The sequence below is a fragment of the Curcuma longa genome, chromosome 2, assembly GCF_044706935.1.
Source record: "Curcuma longa cultivar G26 ecotype Majalengka, Jawa Barat chromosome 2, ITB_CL_G26_1.1, whole genome shotgun sequence".
In the NCBI taxonomy this organism is placed as follows: Eukaryota; Viridiplantae; Streptophyta; class Magnoliopsida; order Zingiberales; family Zingiberaceae; genus Curcuma; species Curcuma longa.
Genome location: NC_133862.1, coordinates 6,771,929 through 6,790,826, shown reverse-complemented (window position 1 = coordinate 6,790,826; position 18,898 = coordinate 6,771,929). Strand labels below are relative to the sequence as shown.

The following is an 18,898-nucleotide window of genomic DNA, read 5'->3' as shown; positions in this document are numbered from 1 at the left end:
ATGTAAAAATATAAAATTAGACTTTGTGTAAATCACACTCACGAGGAGTTAATTGTTATTTTTGAAAATGCAGAGCGGCAAACTGTAAAAGACCAAACACTTAGACATAGGGGAAGGGGAGGGAAGGGAATCCACCAAAATGCTCTGGTACCTCGTTGCTTCAGAAGGTATTTTCTACAATTGAAGCTAGCACTTCTTGCACGCCCTCTCCTCTCAGTCAATGGCCATTGGCTGTATGCAGCATCTGAAGCGTGCTTTCCGAACACTGTTTACGATTTCTTGCTGCGCGGCCTCGAGCATTGTGACTATTTCGGCGAAGGAAGGGCGCACGTCAGGGTTGGCATCCCAGCAGCTTCTCATGATTTCGCCGAGCGCAGGGAGACAATCCGGCGGTATGTTGGGACGCACTTCCCTGTTCACCACAGCAAAAGCCGCTTGCACGGCTGTCATATTTTGAAACGGAAGCATACCGGTTATAAGCTCCCAGAGAACAATGCCAAAGCTATAAACATCAACTTTCTGATTGTAAGGTCGGTGTTGGATCATTTCTCTGCAAACACAAAGGAATATGTTCGATAAGATGTGGCCTCATGTGAGATTTCAGCAAAAATATGAAACATGAACTGATTAAAGATTTCAGCAGCACATCACAAATGAAGGTTGGTCTGAAGACATGACTACAGAGATGCAACATACAACATTTGAATGCACAAATGAAGAGTACTTGAAGACATAAAGGATGGTTGGTTTAATATTGAGAAAAAGGGAAACTCTTATTAGTTCAAACTGTAAAAGAAGGAAGTATCCTTGATTAGAAAATGAATTATTCTAATATAGTTTTCCACTCTTGATGAAGATAGGTGCAGGACTAGGAAGTAAGAAGGAGCCTTCTAGAATTGCTGTTCTTCTTCACTCTACTCCCACCTCAATCATTCATTTGCGACTTTAGCCTACTTGATATTCTAATCTTCCTAGGACCCTTGAATAACTCGTTCCAAACTTCAACCGACCAACATGCAAGGAAAGACAGAAGTCCACTTGCACTAACTAAATTAACTGCCAAAAAAATAATAGTAACCATAACAAACCGTCAAATGATTCCCAAACTAGTATTTTTTTTAATGGACGCCATGTGGAAATGTTAAATGGAAAGCACTAAAAGAAAATCACATGTGATGAAATAACTCCTAGCCAGAATTTCATACTTCTATAAACATTAGCAATAAAAGTTTGTGCCAAAAAGTACATAATAACTAGAATCTAATTCAAGCTAATATTATTTAAAGCAATCAAAAATCACAATGTCTTCTTAAGCTCAACTTATCTAACAAAGATAGCTACAGATCTTCTTAACAAATTCGGAATGGAACTTAGTTTTTCCTCATTTATCCTCCATAAATGCTAATATATCTAATTGCTACTAAAAAGTAACCAGAAAATATCAACTTCATGGATGGGATGCAGTCATCATGGACAAAGTATTAGCAATAGAATGGAAGTACATGCAAGATAATCATCAATAAGGCTATCATTTAAACAAATAATATATCCATTATACAAGATAAATCATAAAAACACATGCACATGAGAAGATGCTTGGATGGTCAGTGCATCTGGACATACAAGAGGTTTCAGGCTCAAATTTTGCACGTAGCCCATTTAGGTATAAACTTTTGTCCTATTATGAGCACATGATGACAAGAAACTTGCCAACAGCCCCTTAATAAAAGATGCGACAGAATATCTAACCATCTGATAGACTAAAAACTGTCTGATGTTGATTTATAGTAGTAAGTTTCTGAAGACCATGTTGGTCCCTGTTCATAAATTAAAGCTACAAGACCATGGCCCAGTCTACTGTATGAACTTCAATTATAGATCATGTATATGAATCACGATGCGTGCAACAAGGCAACTAAAACAAAGTGTTTTAAGGGAATGATTGCCTTACAGTTTGAAATATTAGTATCTATCGAGAATGCATTTTTCAAAAGAAGAAAATTTTTGAACAACTTGCCCACTTATAATTAATTGTTCTGCTCTTACCATCTTTCTGCATCCAGGAGGAGACAAAAAAAGCCTTTAGTACAAACAAATGCCTAAAAATATACTCCATTAATGCATAGCAACATAAGTTTTAACTAGGTTACTAAATTTAGGTAACGACAAATAGCAAACATGAATAAGATGCAGGGCAATTTCTTGAAAATATGGCTAACTGACAAAACAATGAAGAAACCAGGAACTGCAAATTTATCGCAGTTATATAACTTTTATGATATCTTAAGTTATTAAGAAAAATATAAAACGAATGTTTGCATACGGTGCCATCCAACGGTAAGTTCCAGTTTCTGGCGTCATCCCTTCAGTCTTGACTTCAATACGTGCAACTCCAAAGTCAGCAATCTTAATTGATTTATCCGCAACTATAAGTAGATTGTCAGACTTAAGATCCCTATGTATGAACCCTAGCCCGTGCACATATTCCATACCCTTGGCGATATCTAATGCTTGCTTGACAGCCAGCTTCAGAGGCACTGACCTATTCTGCCTTTTCATGAGAAACTGTCTCACAGATCCTCCCTTGGCATATTCTGTCACAATGCACCAGACCATCGGCTTCCTGCAGGCTCCGATGAACTTCACGATATTTGGGTGCTTGAGATTTGCCAGCATCATAACCTCCTGACCAAATTGTTGCTCCATCAGTTGTGCTCGCTGAGGATCATTCTCTGGCTTTTCCAACAACTTAATAGCAACATCTTCTCCATCATATGTGCCTTTATAAAGTTTCCCAAAAGCACCCTGAGCAAAGGCCACCCCCATATTCAACTTCCTGAGATCAATAGTCCACTCATCATAGTTCTGAAGAGATTCTGTGGGATAACGTGGATCCATCAAGGCCTGAGCCAACCCATCATCATTTATGGCATGGGACACCCTACCAGGTCGCACACTGTGCCCTGCCGATAAGTTGGCAGCCGGAAACAGACGGAGTCCATGACGCAGTATGCCAGTTCTTGAGTTGTTTGATCCGACACTGCTATTTTGAACGGACATATCAATGGATCCATCCCCGGTGCTCGTCTGCAGGCTTCCGATGCTATCTACAGACATGTTGGAGACCTCATCGAGCTTCCGGTAGCATCCCATGTCGTAAAAGCTGTTCCCGATAACATTTACACCACCGCCACCACCAATAAACCCAGCAAATTTAGAACCTTCCATCTCTATCGAAACAACGGCGAAATTCCCACAGTTACTCTCAAACAATCTTCTAATCCACCAGTATTCCACCCAAACATGAGTTATTTAACCATTCCAAACAACTAACAGCGCCAGTAGCAGTTCGTCGACAACTGTTGCATCCAAATAGAAGCCAAAAATAAGACCTAGAGTTTAATCCCTCCCATAAACCAACCAAAAATATCGTTTTTTGAAGCCATCTGAGGCCGAATAACCTCAAAAGCAACATCCGAAGCAGATCAGAACGAAACAAACACTGATTTCGATGATACGTACCTCGATCGAGAGCAGGTTGCGCGGAAGAGGCGATGCAGAGGAGAAAACGGAATAATAAAGCAAGTATGCCGCAGAATGGAATAATAAAGGGGTGGAGGAGGATGAAGATGACGACGACGAGCACTAGGTCGCAGAGCAAGTCTTCCCTTGCTTTCCCTTCCTATTTATTTTCCTCCTTTTTCTTATTCATTTTTTTTTCTATTTATGTCCGATACTGCGAACTGTTACTTCGATTCTGTGACAGTTATCTCAATATAACGCGTTACATTCACATAAGGCTTAGAGAAAATTTCATTTGCCCCCTGCACTTTTTTGTATATTTCATAAAAATGACCCCCTTATAGTTTATTGTTGAAATATCTCTGCTATTTTCGTAAATTGCTAATTTCTAATAATTTTTTAATTACAAATATATGTACGGCTCATTCTAAAGTCTAGATATTAATAAATTTTAATTAAGTGTCATAATATTTTTAGTGTATGCTTATTCATAATTTTCTAACCACTCAATTAAGTACTTTAATTTTAAAAATATCAATTTATAACTTTATTATCCACTGATTATTATTTTTAAATTTCACCTCACCAAACACACTATGTACCCCACATAATTTCATATAATTTTATGTGGATTATTTTTTTAAAGAAGATAATGATGGATCACTTTTAAAATTAATTAATTTGCAAAATTAAATATTTAAATTAAAAAATAAATAAAAATAAAAATTTAATTTGCCCTTATTTTAAACACAACGAAGAGAAAATTCACGATATTTTTAACTAAAAAAGTACATAAATTGACTTGTTTGTCAAATATATTAATGCTAAAAAAATAGCAGTCGTGGTTTGACTTTAGAACGGTTGTTAGTTGCTGTCTGACCCCGCCAACTTTGACGGCGTTGAATGCAACATCACTAGGTGGCTACGAGCGTTGACTTTCATTAGAGCCTAATTAATCATTAATATCCGGATTTTGAATGAGGTTTAATTTTAATCTCCCACTAATCCAATCTTCACCGACAGAAAGCATTGAATCACACAAAGCGGTCTTACAAAAATGATAAATCTCAGTTAATTTTATTGACTATCTTGAGGGTTCGATTCTACGGAAGTTTCCCATTGGCTATTAGAGTAAATCAGGAAGTGCACGCAGAGTCCAGACGCTCAGCATCCTTTGATTGCGCTCTCATTTAGAGGAAAATTCTTATAAATACGTCGTAGTTGGGGTCGAACCGTAGGTGTCTGAATGATAACCTAAATATCTTACCGCGACACCATTTTATAGGGAGCACAAAGCGGTGTTCCAGAAACATCTTTTGTTGCTTGTCAAAGTTCACAAACAATTAATTAATCGCCGAATTTTATATTTCAAAATGACAACTAACAGAATTTTCTTGGTAGCATATTTTATCGGGTCATTTCAAAAACAACCTTCATAATTGGAAAATCTCAATTCACTACACAAACTTGCCCTTTTTTAAAAATATCTTTCAACTATATATATATATATATATTTATTTATTTGATTTATAAATTTTTTTTTTTATCGATCACTAAAATAAATTTAAAAGTAAATACGATTCCACTTCTAACAATCGTTATAGAATTTTTATCTCATTAAAAAAAAACTCTATAAAATACTTAAATAAATAATTAATTTAACCGTTTGTTCGACTTGTTTTGAGTTCATTTATATTTAGGCAACAGGGAAGTTGGCCTCGAGCCTTTGGATGGCCAGAAGTTCTGGAGAGGGTTTATTGAGGAAAAATGCAAAATTATTAGGTTAAAATGGAAGAAAGGGAGAGAGAGGGGTTTGAATGGAAGATGGGCGTTCCGTGGCGATGCTGCAGTTGGATTCCTCCCGAGTTTTGCTCTCGATTCTCGCATTATTATTGGGCGAAAGCAGTCTCCGCGGATAGAGGAGAGCGCCGAGAATTCTCCAGGACAAGGTCAAGGGCGTCGCCACGATAGAGCTAGAGTGAGAAACAGGGAGGAAGGGCGGGGGAGGAAGGTTGCAATTTCCCCCCTTTGTCTTCGTCTTCCCGCGAATTGGAGCAAGATCCTGCGCTTTCTCGTCGATCCATCTCTTCGCAGGGTCTTGGTCTCTTACCGCTTCGACCCGGTCGGTTATTAGTGCAATTGTGTTTGCTGGGTTAATTCTAAGGTACGTGCTTGTGGGTTCCGACGTCGGAGATGGCTACTGGTTTGTTTTTTGTTTTTTTGGATTAAAAAAGCAATATTCCTTGACCCTTCATCCTTGATTTTTGGGTAGAAGGTTGAATTTTTCTTTGTTAGGTTGGTTAGGTAATGCATATTCGTGACAAATATATGAGCATTTAAGAATGGTTTTATCTTTTGATATGCTACTCTGTTGTTTTCTTGCTTTACTTAGATTTTATATGCCCACATTTTTATTAGTCTCTTCAGCGTGACTCGAATTTTCTCACGATTGGATGGACTGGCCATTTGTACTCAGCTTAATCGTTCTTCAAATTTTTTTTTTTGTACTTTCACCGTGTTATTCTCTCATAGGCATGTAAACCCACTTAGGCAATGCCATGTAAGTTGAGATTCAGCGATTATTGTTTAGTAACGCCATGTAAGTAGTCAGTAATCTATGGTACATGGTAGTAACAGTTTTTGGTAATCATGGTCTAGCAATGCCATGTAAGTTGAAAATCATCGATTATGGTTTATGATAGTAAATAAGTTTGAGTTCAACTGGCTTGAGAAATTAAAATGCATGTGTTTTTAATTTTCTTAGATTCCACAATTTTTTCTAGTAGAATACCAGATGGGTGTGATGTCAAGGAAGGTTTTGCCTGCATGTGGTAGTCTGTGCTATCTTTGCCCTTCACTGAGGCCACGATCGAGACAACCAGTGAAGCGGTACAAGCACCTGCTAGCTGAGATTTTTCCTCAATCTCAGGTGATATTTTATAGTTCTGACATTTTATATTTTATTTCTGACTTCTGAGTGTGAGATCTTGTCTTTTACGTAGACTGTTGCCTGTGAATACTTGTGTAGCATCAATTCACTAATTGAGTATATCAATAAGGATCATGTTGTTGGTACTTTGTGCTACTATCCTTTTGTTTTCTCATGTATTTCAAGTTTTCAACATTAATGTTCCTTCACAACTGAAGAAATGTCTCAATGTAGTGTGTTCACGTGTAAAAAACAAACTCTGTACAGGTACCATGTGTATACCAAGGATTGTTGTGAGCCAACATCCAAATTTTACATCTCGCATTGCTTGTACATTTCAAGTGTCTTTTACCCTTGCATTAACCAACTTTCTAATGGGCAAGTAACTGATTATCCATTTTCGAATTATTTGGTTTACAATCCGCTATCTATTGTAACAATTCGATTGCAACAGACAAATCATATGCCGTGCATTCATTTACATGTTTGTGTTATGCTTATAATTGTTACTGCAAAAAAAGGACCACCTTGCATAGCCGATATATTAAGAACTGAAATTTATCTTTCTACTGACCTTATATATTTTTAACCATACTAATGCCATTTATTATCATTTTACTTGATGTCCAGATTATTTTCCTACAATCAGAAGATCATCAAAAGAAAATTCATTGAATAGTTCAGTGGGAGCAAGAATTTCCACTTGATTGAATCTATATACAATCCAAAAAAAAAAGTTTGTTTACATCCACACCTAGAGAATAACAAAGTACAAAATACTGAAAATACAATCTAAGATGTCAGTGGTAAGCAAAACATATAGTGCCTACACAAAATAAATTTGTGCAAGATTGAACCTATATAAATACTATAGGAATCTTTTAAAAAATCTTCTCATTTTTTCAATTCTGTGCATGCTAGCAAAATTGAACCTAAAAGAAATTAATTATTTTCTTGATGTTTGATTTGTTCCTTTATGTATAGTCTGCTTATTTTGGTGCTCATTTAGTTCAAATGCTAGTAATTAGCTTGGTCTAGATGATCGAGTTGAAGCTTAAAGTAAAATGTAGCCTTTATAATCACTAACTTGGCAGTATATTCAATCCAATTGTGTAATGGTGGGCATGAGGCATATGTATTTTGATAAAGCCTGTACGCATACTCGGCCACACAGTGATTGTTTTCTGTCTCAAGTTAGCACAGACAAATGTCCGATGGACATGCCTAATAGATTAATTACAAACAGTGTCTAGCAAATTTCTCATGTTTGTATGAGTGTTTATCTATATATTGGTTGTCAATTTTTCTTGTCCAAGTGTCTTTAACCACTATAGAAATCGACACATATACTATGATGTACTTGTAACAAAATTATGGTAACATTGGATGCTGGTATAATCATGCCTTCTCAAAAACATTAAAATGCAGTTTTTAAATGGTATATGATGTTGACTCGAGACACGATTGCTTGCTTGTTTTTTTGGCGGATTATATCACGGTGATTTCAAGTAAATGCTTCAGTTAATGTGTAAAATCAAATAATTCTTTGCAGGATGAAGAACCAAATGATAGAAAAATCGGGAAGTTGTGTGAATATGCTTCTAGAAACCCACTTCGCATTCCAAAGGTAAAGTATTGCTTTCTTTGTTTGGTTACTTTAAGATGACTGTGTTAGAAGTTGAACAACTTCCTACCCATAAAGAAGCACAAAAAAAATCGTAAAGAAGAGATACAAAAATTGCCCAGTATATACACATTAAATTTCAATTACCAACATTTTATTTTTTTTCTTGATCTTCCATGTCTGAATACCTGCTGTCCTGCCTCTTTGTCTTGAAGAATGGATTATTTGATTCAAGTAGTTCAGAACTTCAGATTCCACATATAATGGCTTCCGAGGAGCTGAGCTTTAATTTTCAATATGAATAGACTATGATTTTCTTTATTCCTCATTTCCTCTGATGCATGCTTCCTTTTATCCTATTTGTTTTTGGTTGAATTTTATCCCATCTGTTATGTTTATATCTAAGTTGATAATTTCTTCTGCTTGTCTGCAATTTTTCATCCTATACGCATCTGTTGCTATTTTTTAGCTTCCATATTTATATATTTTGTGGCTTACTTGTCAGATAACAGAATATTTGGAGCAGAGATGTTACAAGGAATTGCGAAGCGAACACTTCGGCTATGTTAAGATTGTGATGTGTATCTACCGTAAATTGGTGATTACTTGCAAGGAGCAAATGTAAGATTTACTTGAATTTATGGCTTTATTATTTGTTTCTTCTTGATGATGTTTACCTTTTGTTAATCTACACAAGTTATTGTGGCTTTCCACAAAAATGCATTATTGGTGAATGACACTAAGCACAGGAATTAGGACATGTATGATTGGATGAGAGTGCTTGAAATGTAGAATAAAATGTTTGGTTTCTAAGAAGTGGTTAGTGGTTACACATCTGATTCAAATTACCATATAGCAAGCTTCCAATTTTTTTATGGGGTGACACAATTACTTAAATCTTCTGTGAGAAAACATACACATGAATATAATAAGTTGCCAGCCTCTGAAGGATGCTACCTACACTCTGTATTCTTAAAAGGATTTGACCCACTCTTCCATTTATGATTCTAACACTGTATATAAAGCTGTAATCAACTCCAGAAGAATTTATTTCCATTGATCTTTTCGTTTGATTTTGAGATATACTTGCTAATATATGACTATGATAATTTGGAGACATGACCTAGTATATGAATTTATCTTTTTCAGGCCTCTGTTTGCAAGTAGCTTACTGAGCATCATACAGACCCTTTTTGATCAAACAAGACAAGCTGAAGTGCAAACTATAGGTTGCTATACACTTTTTGACTTTATTAATAGCCAAGTAAAGTTCTTCTCTGTTACCTATCTACATTTTGCCGTCTTAATCTACTTGCCTATTTTTGGCAAATCTCACATCATGATGCTGCTACCAATTCTAGGTGGATGGCACACACCAGTTCAATATAGAAGGTCTGATTCCTAAATTGTGCAGTATAGCTCAAGAATTGGGTGATGATGAGAAAGCATGCTGTTTACGTGCAGCAGGGCTGCAAGCTCTGTCTTCATTGGTATTTAACCTAGAATTAATTTTTTACTATTTCATATTTCATTCTAACTCATTATATGATTTTCATAAATTTCTGAATCTTGGTGTCATTACATCTTTTAAATTTGAACTTAATGAACTACCTTCAGTTGCAGAGCTAGGAACACTTTTTAAGTGGGGTGCAATTCTTATTTTTGAAAACCAGCCAAAATAGATTGTTTGATTGAGAATCATTTCCCAATCTAAGTAAATAAGTAAATCGTTAAGTTAAAAAACTGGTTGACCTTGACTAATGAAATTATATTAGCATCCTCCTCCTCATCACATCAAGTCTGATTTTAGTTAAACCTGATTTTAAAGCTAATTGAAACCAAATCAAGTTAATTAATTTAATGAATTTAAGTAAAATCAGATTTCAATAAAATCTGTTTAAATTAGCTTAATTAAATTAAATCAAAATTAATCCTATTTGTTTAATTAATTAATTTAATTTAATTATTTAAAATCAGATGTAATTAAATTGGATTAATTAAATTTGATGAATCAAAATCAGATTGAATTAAAATTGGACTTGCTTTAATTAAAATCATTATGTTCACTTTTTCTTCTGCATTCTGATAAAACAAACCTACATATAATGCATCTTATATTTAATTAAATATCGATAAAACAAAAGTAAATTTTGCATTCTGATATAACTCAATTATGAGTAATTTAGATCATTTTATATTACTCTCCATTTAATTCAAGTTAATATTTTCAATCATAATACTCTGTATAATTCATTGATCATTCTATTTCTCGTTAGTGATCCAGTGAAGTTCATATGTTGTCCCTTTGTAATGACATGTAGGTTTGGTTTATGGGTGAGCATTCTCATATCTCCGCGGAATTCAACAGTGTAAGCACGTTTTATACTTTTCAAATTTCCAATTAAACTGAACTATGAATTATATCAATGCTGACTTCTTTTATGTACAGAACAGTTAAATTGAATGACACTCATCCTCATAGTATAAATACTTGCTTGAACTTGAGTTTTAGTTTCACCAAGCGAGAATTTAACTTTGAGTTTCAGTGAATGATCTAAAAACAAACCAATGTCTGGCTTTCCACTTTGTGTTAGTTAATATTGGACTTTCATGATTTGTGGACTGTAGCACATTGTACATAGTATAACATAGTATCAAACTAATTATCAAGAGAATAAAAAAAACTTAAGAAAAAGATAGTAACAAATGTTAATTTCATAATCCTAATGTTGCTGCGCTTATAAAACCCTGTATGCGCCTTTTCTTTTAGACTTATGGACGAGTGTCTTTGTTTTCCATGGTGACCTATGAAGTTGTATGAGAAGATTTGCAGAACTTTCTTGTATGAGTAATTCTTGTGCCTTCCTAAGTAAGTTCTTAGATGTTGAGATTTGATTGGGCGACCACTTGCAAAAAACCTTATGCTGTTAGGAAAGGCCCAAATTTAAGATGCATGGTTTAATGCCTTTCTTTATGATTTAGCCATACTAAGACTGAATCATGGGTAAAAAATTGTTTATAATAAGAGAAAAGGGATGGATCCATGATACGTGATGGGCGTATATGATGTAACAAGAGAAAAGGAGTGAGCAATGAGCTGACATTGGAACTTGTCTTGTATGTTCTATACCGGGATAAGATTTGATTGGATAACCAATTATACATAATCCTCAAAAGCTAAAGTCGTGAGGAAAGCTACCTACAAATATGTAACAAAATACAATTCACAAGTATAAAAAATGTTGCATGGACCACAGTGGGCATATCTTGACTCAATACAATTTATTCTAAAACTTTTGTTTTGTCCTTCACAAACCTCTCATTATATTTCATTAAAACTTTTTTAATGGTTAAAATTGCTAAACATTCACCACTAGTTGCTTAGTTCTTGTTCAAGGAACATTTACTATCTTTCTAGATTATATATTAGGATTGTTATAAAATTTATTTTGTTTTTTTGAGTTTCATGTCTTTTGTACTATATAGATTGTTTCTGCTGTCTTGGAGAACTATGGAGATACCAAAAAGAAATCAGAGGATGATCAACAAAGTGAACAGAGCCGGTGGGTACAGGAAGTCCTTAAAACTGAGGGTCATGTATCTCCTTCTCCTTTTATCATTTCTAGGATTCCTTCCTGGAAAAGTATTGTAAATGACAAAGGAGAACTTAATTTGACTTTGTAAGAGTTTCATCCTGTAGGTTTAACCTGTTCAGTAGTTTTAATGCTTCTCAACTTGTCTAATTATTTATATGCATATACATTTAACAGGGATGAGAAAAACAGTCCTGGTTTTTGGTCTAGGGTTTGCTTGCGTAACATGGCAAAGCTAGCCAAAGAAGCAACTACTGTGCGGCGTGTTTTGGAGTCTTTATTTTATTATTTTGATAATTATGGTTCATGGCCTGCACAAAATGGTCTTGCTCGATATGTCTTATGTGATATGCAGTTATTGATGGAAAAGGATGGTAAGAAATTTTTGGTTTACAATTTTCTTTGTCTTTTGTATTTGTATTATTCTTGAGAGTTCATTTTTTCTCACCTCGCAGGGCAAAATGCATCTCTACTGATATCGATACTGGTCAAGCATCTTGAGCACAAGACTATTTTAAAACAACCAGACATTCAGTTGAATATAGTTGAAGTTACTGCTCATCTTGCTGAGCAGTCTAAAGCACAAGCATCTGCAGCAATTATTGGTCCAATAAGTGATCTTGTGAAACATTTACGTAAATCCATGCACTGTGCGCTTGGTAATAAACATATGGGGGATGACATCATCAAGTGGAATGACAATTTCCGAAATGCACTAGATGAGTGCATCGTTCATTTATCTAAAAAGGTATTGATGCTTTTCTGATTTTTTTAAAAAGAAAATAGGAGGCCAAAACCATACAAGGTGCTTAGCTGTAGATTTATATTCTATGTTCTATTTACAATTGCTTGTCTGAATGCCAATGCTAAGATTAAGCATGTATTTCAGCTTATCTATTTCTTTAAAACGAGGTCTTTGGAAAAGTCCTTAAAAAAGGAATATATTTTAGAAAGGAGTTTTTGTGAGCTAGACGTGAGAAGCATGACCTTTCTTACCAAAAATTATGACATTGTTGTGGTGTCTGTCAACAGATTGATGATGCTGGGCCTGTTCTCGACATGATGGCTGTTATGTTAGAGAATTTATCATCGAATTTGACAATGGCAAGGTCAACTATTGCTGTAGTGTATCGTACTGCACAGATAATTGCATCTGTTCCAAATTTATCGTATCGGAATAAGGTCGGCCAACTATACATATTCTAGGTTAATTTTGTTAGCCATAAGCCTGTAATTCATTCTCCTCATCATGCATTTCAGGCATTTCCTGAAACTTTGATGCATCAATTGCTCTTAGCAATGGTTCACCCTGATCATGAAACACGCGTGGGTGCTCATCGTATATTCTCCGTAGTTCTTGTTCCATCTTCTGTATCTCCTCAACCTAGATCAGTGACTCCAGAATTACTTAAAGACATCGATCTTCAGAGAACACTCTCAAGAACTGTTTCCGTCTTTTCATCATCAGCTGCTTTGTTTGAGAAGCTTAGATGGGAAAAGGTATCTGTGACAGAAAAAGCATACCAACAAAATATGAGCAGGGTTTCTAGTCATAATGGACAAGAAAATGGTAAAGACGTGAAGCTTTTTAAGCTGCAGTCATCTCAAAGCCGTACTCGTAGCATCAAAGGACCTCCATCTTTAACAGAAGATAATTTTCCAGTGGGCAAGTCAAATAAGGTCACTAGCTTTACACAGTCAAGTATAATTTATTCAGCTACTCCATATTTATGTAACTAGCTCTTTGTATGCTCATTTAATCACAAATTTTTTGCCTTCATGTATTCAGGACTCTGTTCTTTTAAGATTGAGCAGTCGTCAAATCACACTTCTTCTTTCATCATTTTGGGCCCAGGCTATGTTTCCTGAAAGCACTCCAGAGAACTATGAAGCAATTGCTCATTCTTATAGTCTGACATTGTTGTTTACTCGAGCAAAGGTAATCAAATTCCTATTTTATTGCAAGTATGGTTAAGTACTGTTCTGTTTGGGATACATAAAATCTTCTGCATTTGACTTTCCTAGACTGTGACAGTTCTACTATTAGTTTGGTTCATTTTTCTTACTCTGCAGTACATTATAGCCTTAGATTTCGGTGTTCAAATGTGTGCTTTCTTAGCAAATAACACTGCATTAGTTATAAACATTTCACAATCCAGCTTCAGAAAACTATCATTAATTGGTGAACTATCATTAATTTGTCTTTCTATTTCTGATTTTGCAGTCATCAATCCACGAGTCACTTGCACGAAGTTTTCAGCTTGCTTTTGCTTTGAGAAACATTTCACTTACAGAGGGTAAGATATTCATTTGTTTTGTTGAGAATAAAAATGAAAGCGTACAGAGAATATAACAGTATATTCTGAACCGTTTCCTAATCCACAGCATATGCTTTATGGGTCGACTGTAGAGTAGTTATCTAATCAAATTTAAAGTACCCTCAGATGCATCATAAAGGTTGATGTGGATGTGTAGTCCTGATAGCTGTTAGCGGATAGCCATTTTATTCCCAAGGTTTTCTTTTTCATTTAAAATAATATATCTAATTTTAAGTCTAGTTTCAGTGAAGTAAGATATAAATAAGTAGATATCATGCGTTTTAGGTTGATAACCTTATAGCACTTATAAAAAGCAACAAAAGATTAGTGGTTAATTCACTTCTTCATATTAACTGCTTGCTAAATGATCAAGAAGAGAAGATAGTTTAAAGTGCCATCTTGTTAGATCCATTCAAAGACAAAGCAGTATACTATTCTTTGAAGATAGTAAATCATGTCAAAGACAAAAATGGATAAATATTTGAATGGTTTGTGTACAATTAATGTCTGTACAATTTATAATTTGTGATTTAGATTCACAGGTTAAGCAAAACAATTTGCTAAATTCAACATATCATTTTAATTAATTAAATTGAATTATTGGTTTAACTGAAGGAAATCAATAGTTATATTTATTTTCCACCCAGTGGGGTTATTTAACATAATGAAAACAGATCTAAATGGCTTGAATATTAGTAGTGGTACAATCTAAATTAGGCTTGATGGTGGCACAAGGTATATATAACCAATCTCAAGTAGTGGAGAAACATTGGTTCTTTTGTTTAATTGTTGTTTGCATGCTTTATTCCCTTCACAGCTGACATAGGTATTTTTAGTGTTCCATAAGAAATCATCTTTTTGACCTTTGGTGTGATTTTATGTAGGGTTGCTTCCGCCATCACGTCGGCGCTCCCTTCTTACTCTAGCCACAGCTATGTTCATATTTGCTTCAAAAGCATTTAACATCGCTCCCCTAATTCCAATTATGCAGTCAACCATCAACGAGAAAACAGTATGCACACTTGCAGTTCTCTTTTTGGAGCTTCTTTACCCTTTAATTCTACATTCTAAGAGCATACTTATTCTCGCTAAGCAGCTAACGCTTGGTGGTACTAGAGAAAAAAACTGATGGCTATTCCAAAAGGGAGCCTTTTGTAGCCACTTTAAAATTCATAATTTATGGGATGCTTATCATGCTCCTAATTTCGTCATATTGTTCTGGTTGCAACATATCATTTTTTTTTGGCATTCTAGTAAAAGAAAAAATGTATCCTGATTAGTACTCGGAAAGGCAACCCTTTTGGTACTATTTGGGATTTGATAAGATTTTGCATCCAATAAAATTGCCAATAAAATTGCCACTGAAATAAGCTTATACTGCTATTACTTCTCAAACAATTGCTGTCATCGTCCTATAAACTTCGATTTGATGAAATTTTGTGTTATGCTAATCTCAGCAGATGATTTACTATATTTTATGATGTATTTGTGACAAAATTAGGTTATGTACTGCTACAAGCCTATTAATTCTCATAAAGAGCTATCCTTGTCCAGGTTGATCCATTTCTCCAATTGGTTGAGAACTCCAAACTTCGAGCTGTGAAAACTACAGCCGACAATTCTTCAGGAACTTATGGGTCACAAGAGGATGATAACAAAGCGTCGATATCTCTTCAGGCCATAGAACTAACAGAAAGCCAGACTAAAGAATCCATAGTTTCTGTGATCATGAACAGCTTAAGTGATTTATCAGAGGTAATCCTCAATTGTACTGGATGTCTGTATTCATCAGATGCATACTTGTTAACTATCAGTTTCCCATTAACTTTTAAATGTTTCTGCAGTCAGAGCAATTCAATATAAGAAATCAATTGCTAAGTGATTTCTTGCCGGATGATATTTGTCCGCTTGGACCACAATTTATGAAATCATCTGGACAGCTTTTGCCATTTGAGTCCGAAAGTGAGGAGGTAAGGCTCATGAATTTTAAGTGCTCCTTGAGACTTGAAATCTCCATCATTGAAACATTTTTATTTTTATTTTTGTTTTGCAGGTCACTTCTGCAACTCTTTTGGTTGACGAGGACTTTTCTGAATCATTTGAAACTGGGCGAGATCATTCAGAGTTGCCTGATGACAGATCTAATCTTCTTAGTGTCGATCAGCTTCTAGAGACAGTATGTTTCCACTGATGCATTTTCCAGTACCCTGTTTCTATATTATGCAAGAATATTTAAGATTAGTGATCTTTCTAGTGCGCAAACCTAAACAATCATGCATACTGAAGTCACTTGTAGTTTCTGATTTTGACTATGCAATTTCATGGTTCACTTTTTAATTTGTACATAAGAAATTCTCCTACCTGTCTAACGGAATTAAATTTGTCAGCATAAGATTGGGAAGAATTCCTGCTAAAATTGTTGAGCCTGACCTCCTAAGAGATAACTTGGAAATTGGCTTTTCATTTTAACTTGAACATCAATCATTTTTTGGCTTATAATTTGTTAAATGCAAATTGAATTTATGGTTGAGTCGAATGAAATATGATGTTCGCATGGACCAAGCTTTATAATTTAATTAATAATTGGAGAAAAATGTGTAGTTCTATAAGGCAATTAGTCAACTACCATATCCTTTGCAAAACTACCAGAGGAAAAACCAATAAATTCCTTATTTGAGACAAAAACTGCTAGCAAATAATATGATGTTAACATTGTGCCTCTATTACTCGGTGAAGAAGTAGCTGTGTGCTGCCTTGTCCCTTTATTATTTACTCACAACTGGTTGTGCAGGTCTTCGATACAGCATGGAAAGTTGGAAGATTTTCAGTGTCAACAACCTCCGATGTACCATTTAAAGAGATGGCTAATCATTGTGAGGCTCTTATGATGGGAAAACAGCAGAAGATGTCCGTCTTTGCCAACACACAACAGAAACATTATATTTTAGATGTTGGCTCCCTGGAGGACCAATATGGAATGCAAAAGTATTCATGCTCCAATATCGACCAAGTAGGAAAGGTACTAGAACACATAGGATTTATAAGCCATCAATTTGCAAGTAAAAAAATCATGATGATGATGATGATCAGTTACCATGTTATTTTCTCCTTCAACTTCTCTAGTAAGATTTCTTTTTGTAATGCTAATGTTGCGTATCTTCTCGTTTTCTTCCAAAATGTTGATTTTGCAACTCGGAGGATTTTAGCTTTTAGTTTGTTCTTGCTATTCTAATCAAATTTTGTAACTTGTTTTATTTTGAGAGAGATTTTTAAAATTTTGCCTTCGTTTTTAATATAAATTAGGCAAATTGTGCTCTTTGGCTTCCATCCCTACAAATCTGTGTTAAGAGTTTTTTTTTTTTTTTTTGTGCAAGTTTCTCCCACACTCATTTTGTAAGCATCTATGACATTCATTTCTTGAGACTTAAACTGTCTTTACGAGTTCATTGAAAGCATCTGTGTCTCTAGGTATTTATTTATTTGTATGAAACAAGAATAATGATTTTGCCTATTGAGCTAAAGGTTTGATCATGTGGGTGCAGAGTGGCAATCCTTTCCTGGATGAAGACCCTGTAGACATCCAGAGAAAACACAGCAACACAGGAAACAATACCTTGGTACCCGTCGACTTCCTTTACCAGCCCCAGTGCCTCAAGCTCCCGGCGTCAAGCCCATACGACAACTTCCTAAAGGCTGCAGGCTGTTAAGGGGTATACTGTATATGTGAAAGTCAAATTTCTACAAGTGGAAAGATAAGGATCCCTTCTTTAGGAATAGTTCCCATGTTTACCCTGTGTATACTGTATAGTTCTACAAGATTTTTTACATCTGCGTTATACTGGAGGTGTAAAATTCCACTATTTTAAATTTTTTGTAAACCTAGTTCTTGTTGCGAACTGTAGGAAACAAAGCTTTTCCACATGTTGCCTCAAATTGTATACAAAAATGCACTAAATGCCTGTAATAAGCAACCATTATCTCAGAGAGTTTAGTGGATTTTAACCTCTAAATTGCAAACTTATTGCTTGTTTGATAATTCAATTCCAGGTCCCATAACACCTCCACCCTCATTCAGTTTTGACAAGAGCAACTCACAGTTTGGACAAGGTACATGCTCCTAAACCTTCTTTTTTTGCACAAGAGCTGAAATTTGCATTTTGGTAATCTTATCAGAGTAGAAATCTTGTGGCATTTTTTCTAATATGTGTGTTCAAATTCTAGCATACCTTGCTGCTCGAACCCATACTCCGGCTCGACTCACTCGATCCCGAAAGCCTGATGGTGCAAGTAGGCATTGAGGGGATCACACACACAGCAAGGGAGACATCACTATTCTTCTGGCCCTTGTTGATGTTACCACCAACCTTTGGCACAACAGCAAGCTTCTTCCACTTGAGCACATCCATTTGCTGTTGCTTTTGCAATCCTTGAAGGAATGGAGATAACATACATACATTTTGGAATTAATTAGTTTATTCCTTTTCTGGTCCCATATATTAATTTTGTTACAATTCTATAATTTACTTGTTTCTATGATCAAGGAATTTGTTTAGGAGATGTGTTTTCTTTACTTTCATTTTGGCGAGGATTTTTTTGGCATGAGTATCTATCTATCTTGATGATGATATTCATATAACAATTCTCTAGAATTTCGGGCTTTATTTATAAAATTTATAAACATGAATATAAAATTATTATTCATTTAGGACAAAAATAACAACATTGAATTCTTTATAGTCATTATTTTTTAGTTTGAATCTTCAGAAATGCTTTTTAATATTTATTATTATTTTCATCAAAATGACACTCGGGTTTTTTAAAATATCATTCAATCTCATTTTTTTTATTTCAATATTATTATAATGTTTTTAATCAAAATTAGTATAACATACCGTAACAATTTTATTCAAAA

The 18,898-nt window shown here is 34.9% G+C and overlaps 2 protein-coding genes across 3 annotated transcripts; one reads left to right on the top strand and one right to left on the bottom strand.

Annotated features, from left to right (window-relative positions):
- Positions 1-3,682, bottom strand: LOC141822264 (serine/threonine-protein kinase STY13-like). Its single transcript, XM_074709704.1, has 3 exons — positions 3,523-3,682; positions 2,324-3,359; positions 1-550 (listed from the first exon to the last, which is right to left on the bottom strand). The coding sequence occupies exons 2-3, from the start codon at positions 3,226-3,228 to the stop codon at positions 214-216; spliced, it is 1,242 nt and encodes a 413-aa protein (XP_074565805.1). The 5' UTR covers positions 3,229-3,359; positions 3,523-3,682; the 3' UTR covers positions 1-213.
- Positions 3,683-5,446: 1,764 nt separating this feature from the next.
- On the top strand, positions 5,447-18,022 carry LOC141821168 (protein SEMI-ROLLED LEAF 2-like). Of its 2 annotated transcripts, none has more exons than XM_074708551.1 (20): positions 5,447-5,686; positions 6,287-6,451; positions 8,004-8,078; positions 8,581-8,696; positions 9,225-9,339; positions 9,437-9,565; positions 10,397-10,444; positions 11,562-11,638; positions 11,846-12,042; positions 12,124-12,416; positions 12,701-12,850; positions 12,929-13,348; positions 13,458-13,607; positions 13,893-13,965; positions 14,871-14,998; positions 15,541-15,741; positions 15,831-15,956; positions 16,040-16,162; positions 16,778-17,005; positions 17,529-18,022. In XM_074708551.1, the coding sequence occupies exons 2-20, from the start codon at positions 6,317-6,319 to the stop codon at positions 17,691-17,693; spliced, it is 2,949 nt and encodes a 982-aa protein (XP_074564652.1). In that variant the 5' UTR covers positions 5,447-5,686; positions 6,287-6,316; the 3' UTR covers positions 17,694-18,022. The 2 variants fall into 2 exon arrangements, with proteins under 2 accessions (XP_074564652.1, XP_074564651.1); XM_074708550.1 differs by having other exon boundaries at positions 11,562-11,755.
- Positions 18,023-18,898: the final 876 nt, after the last annotated feature.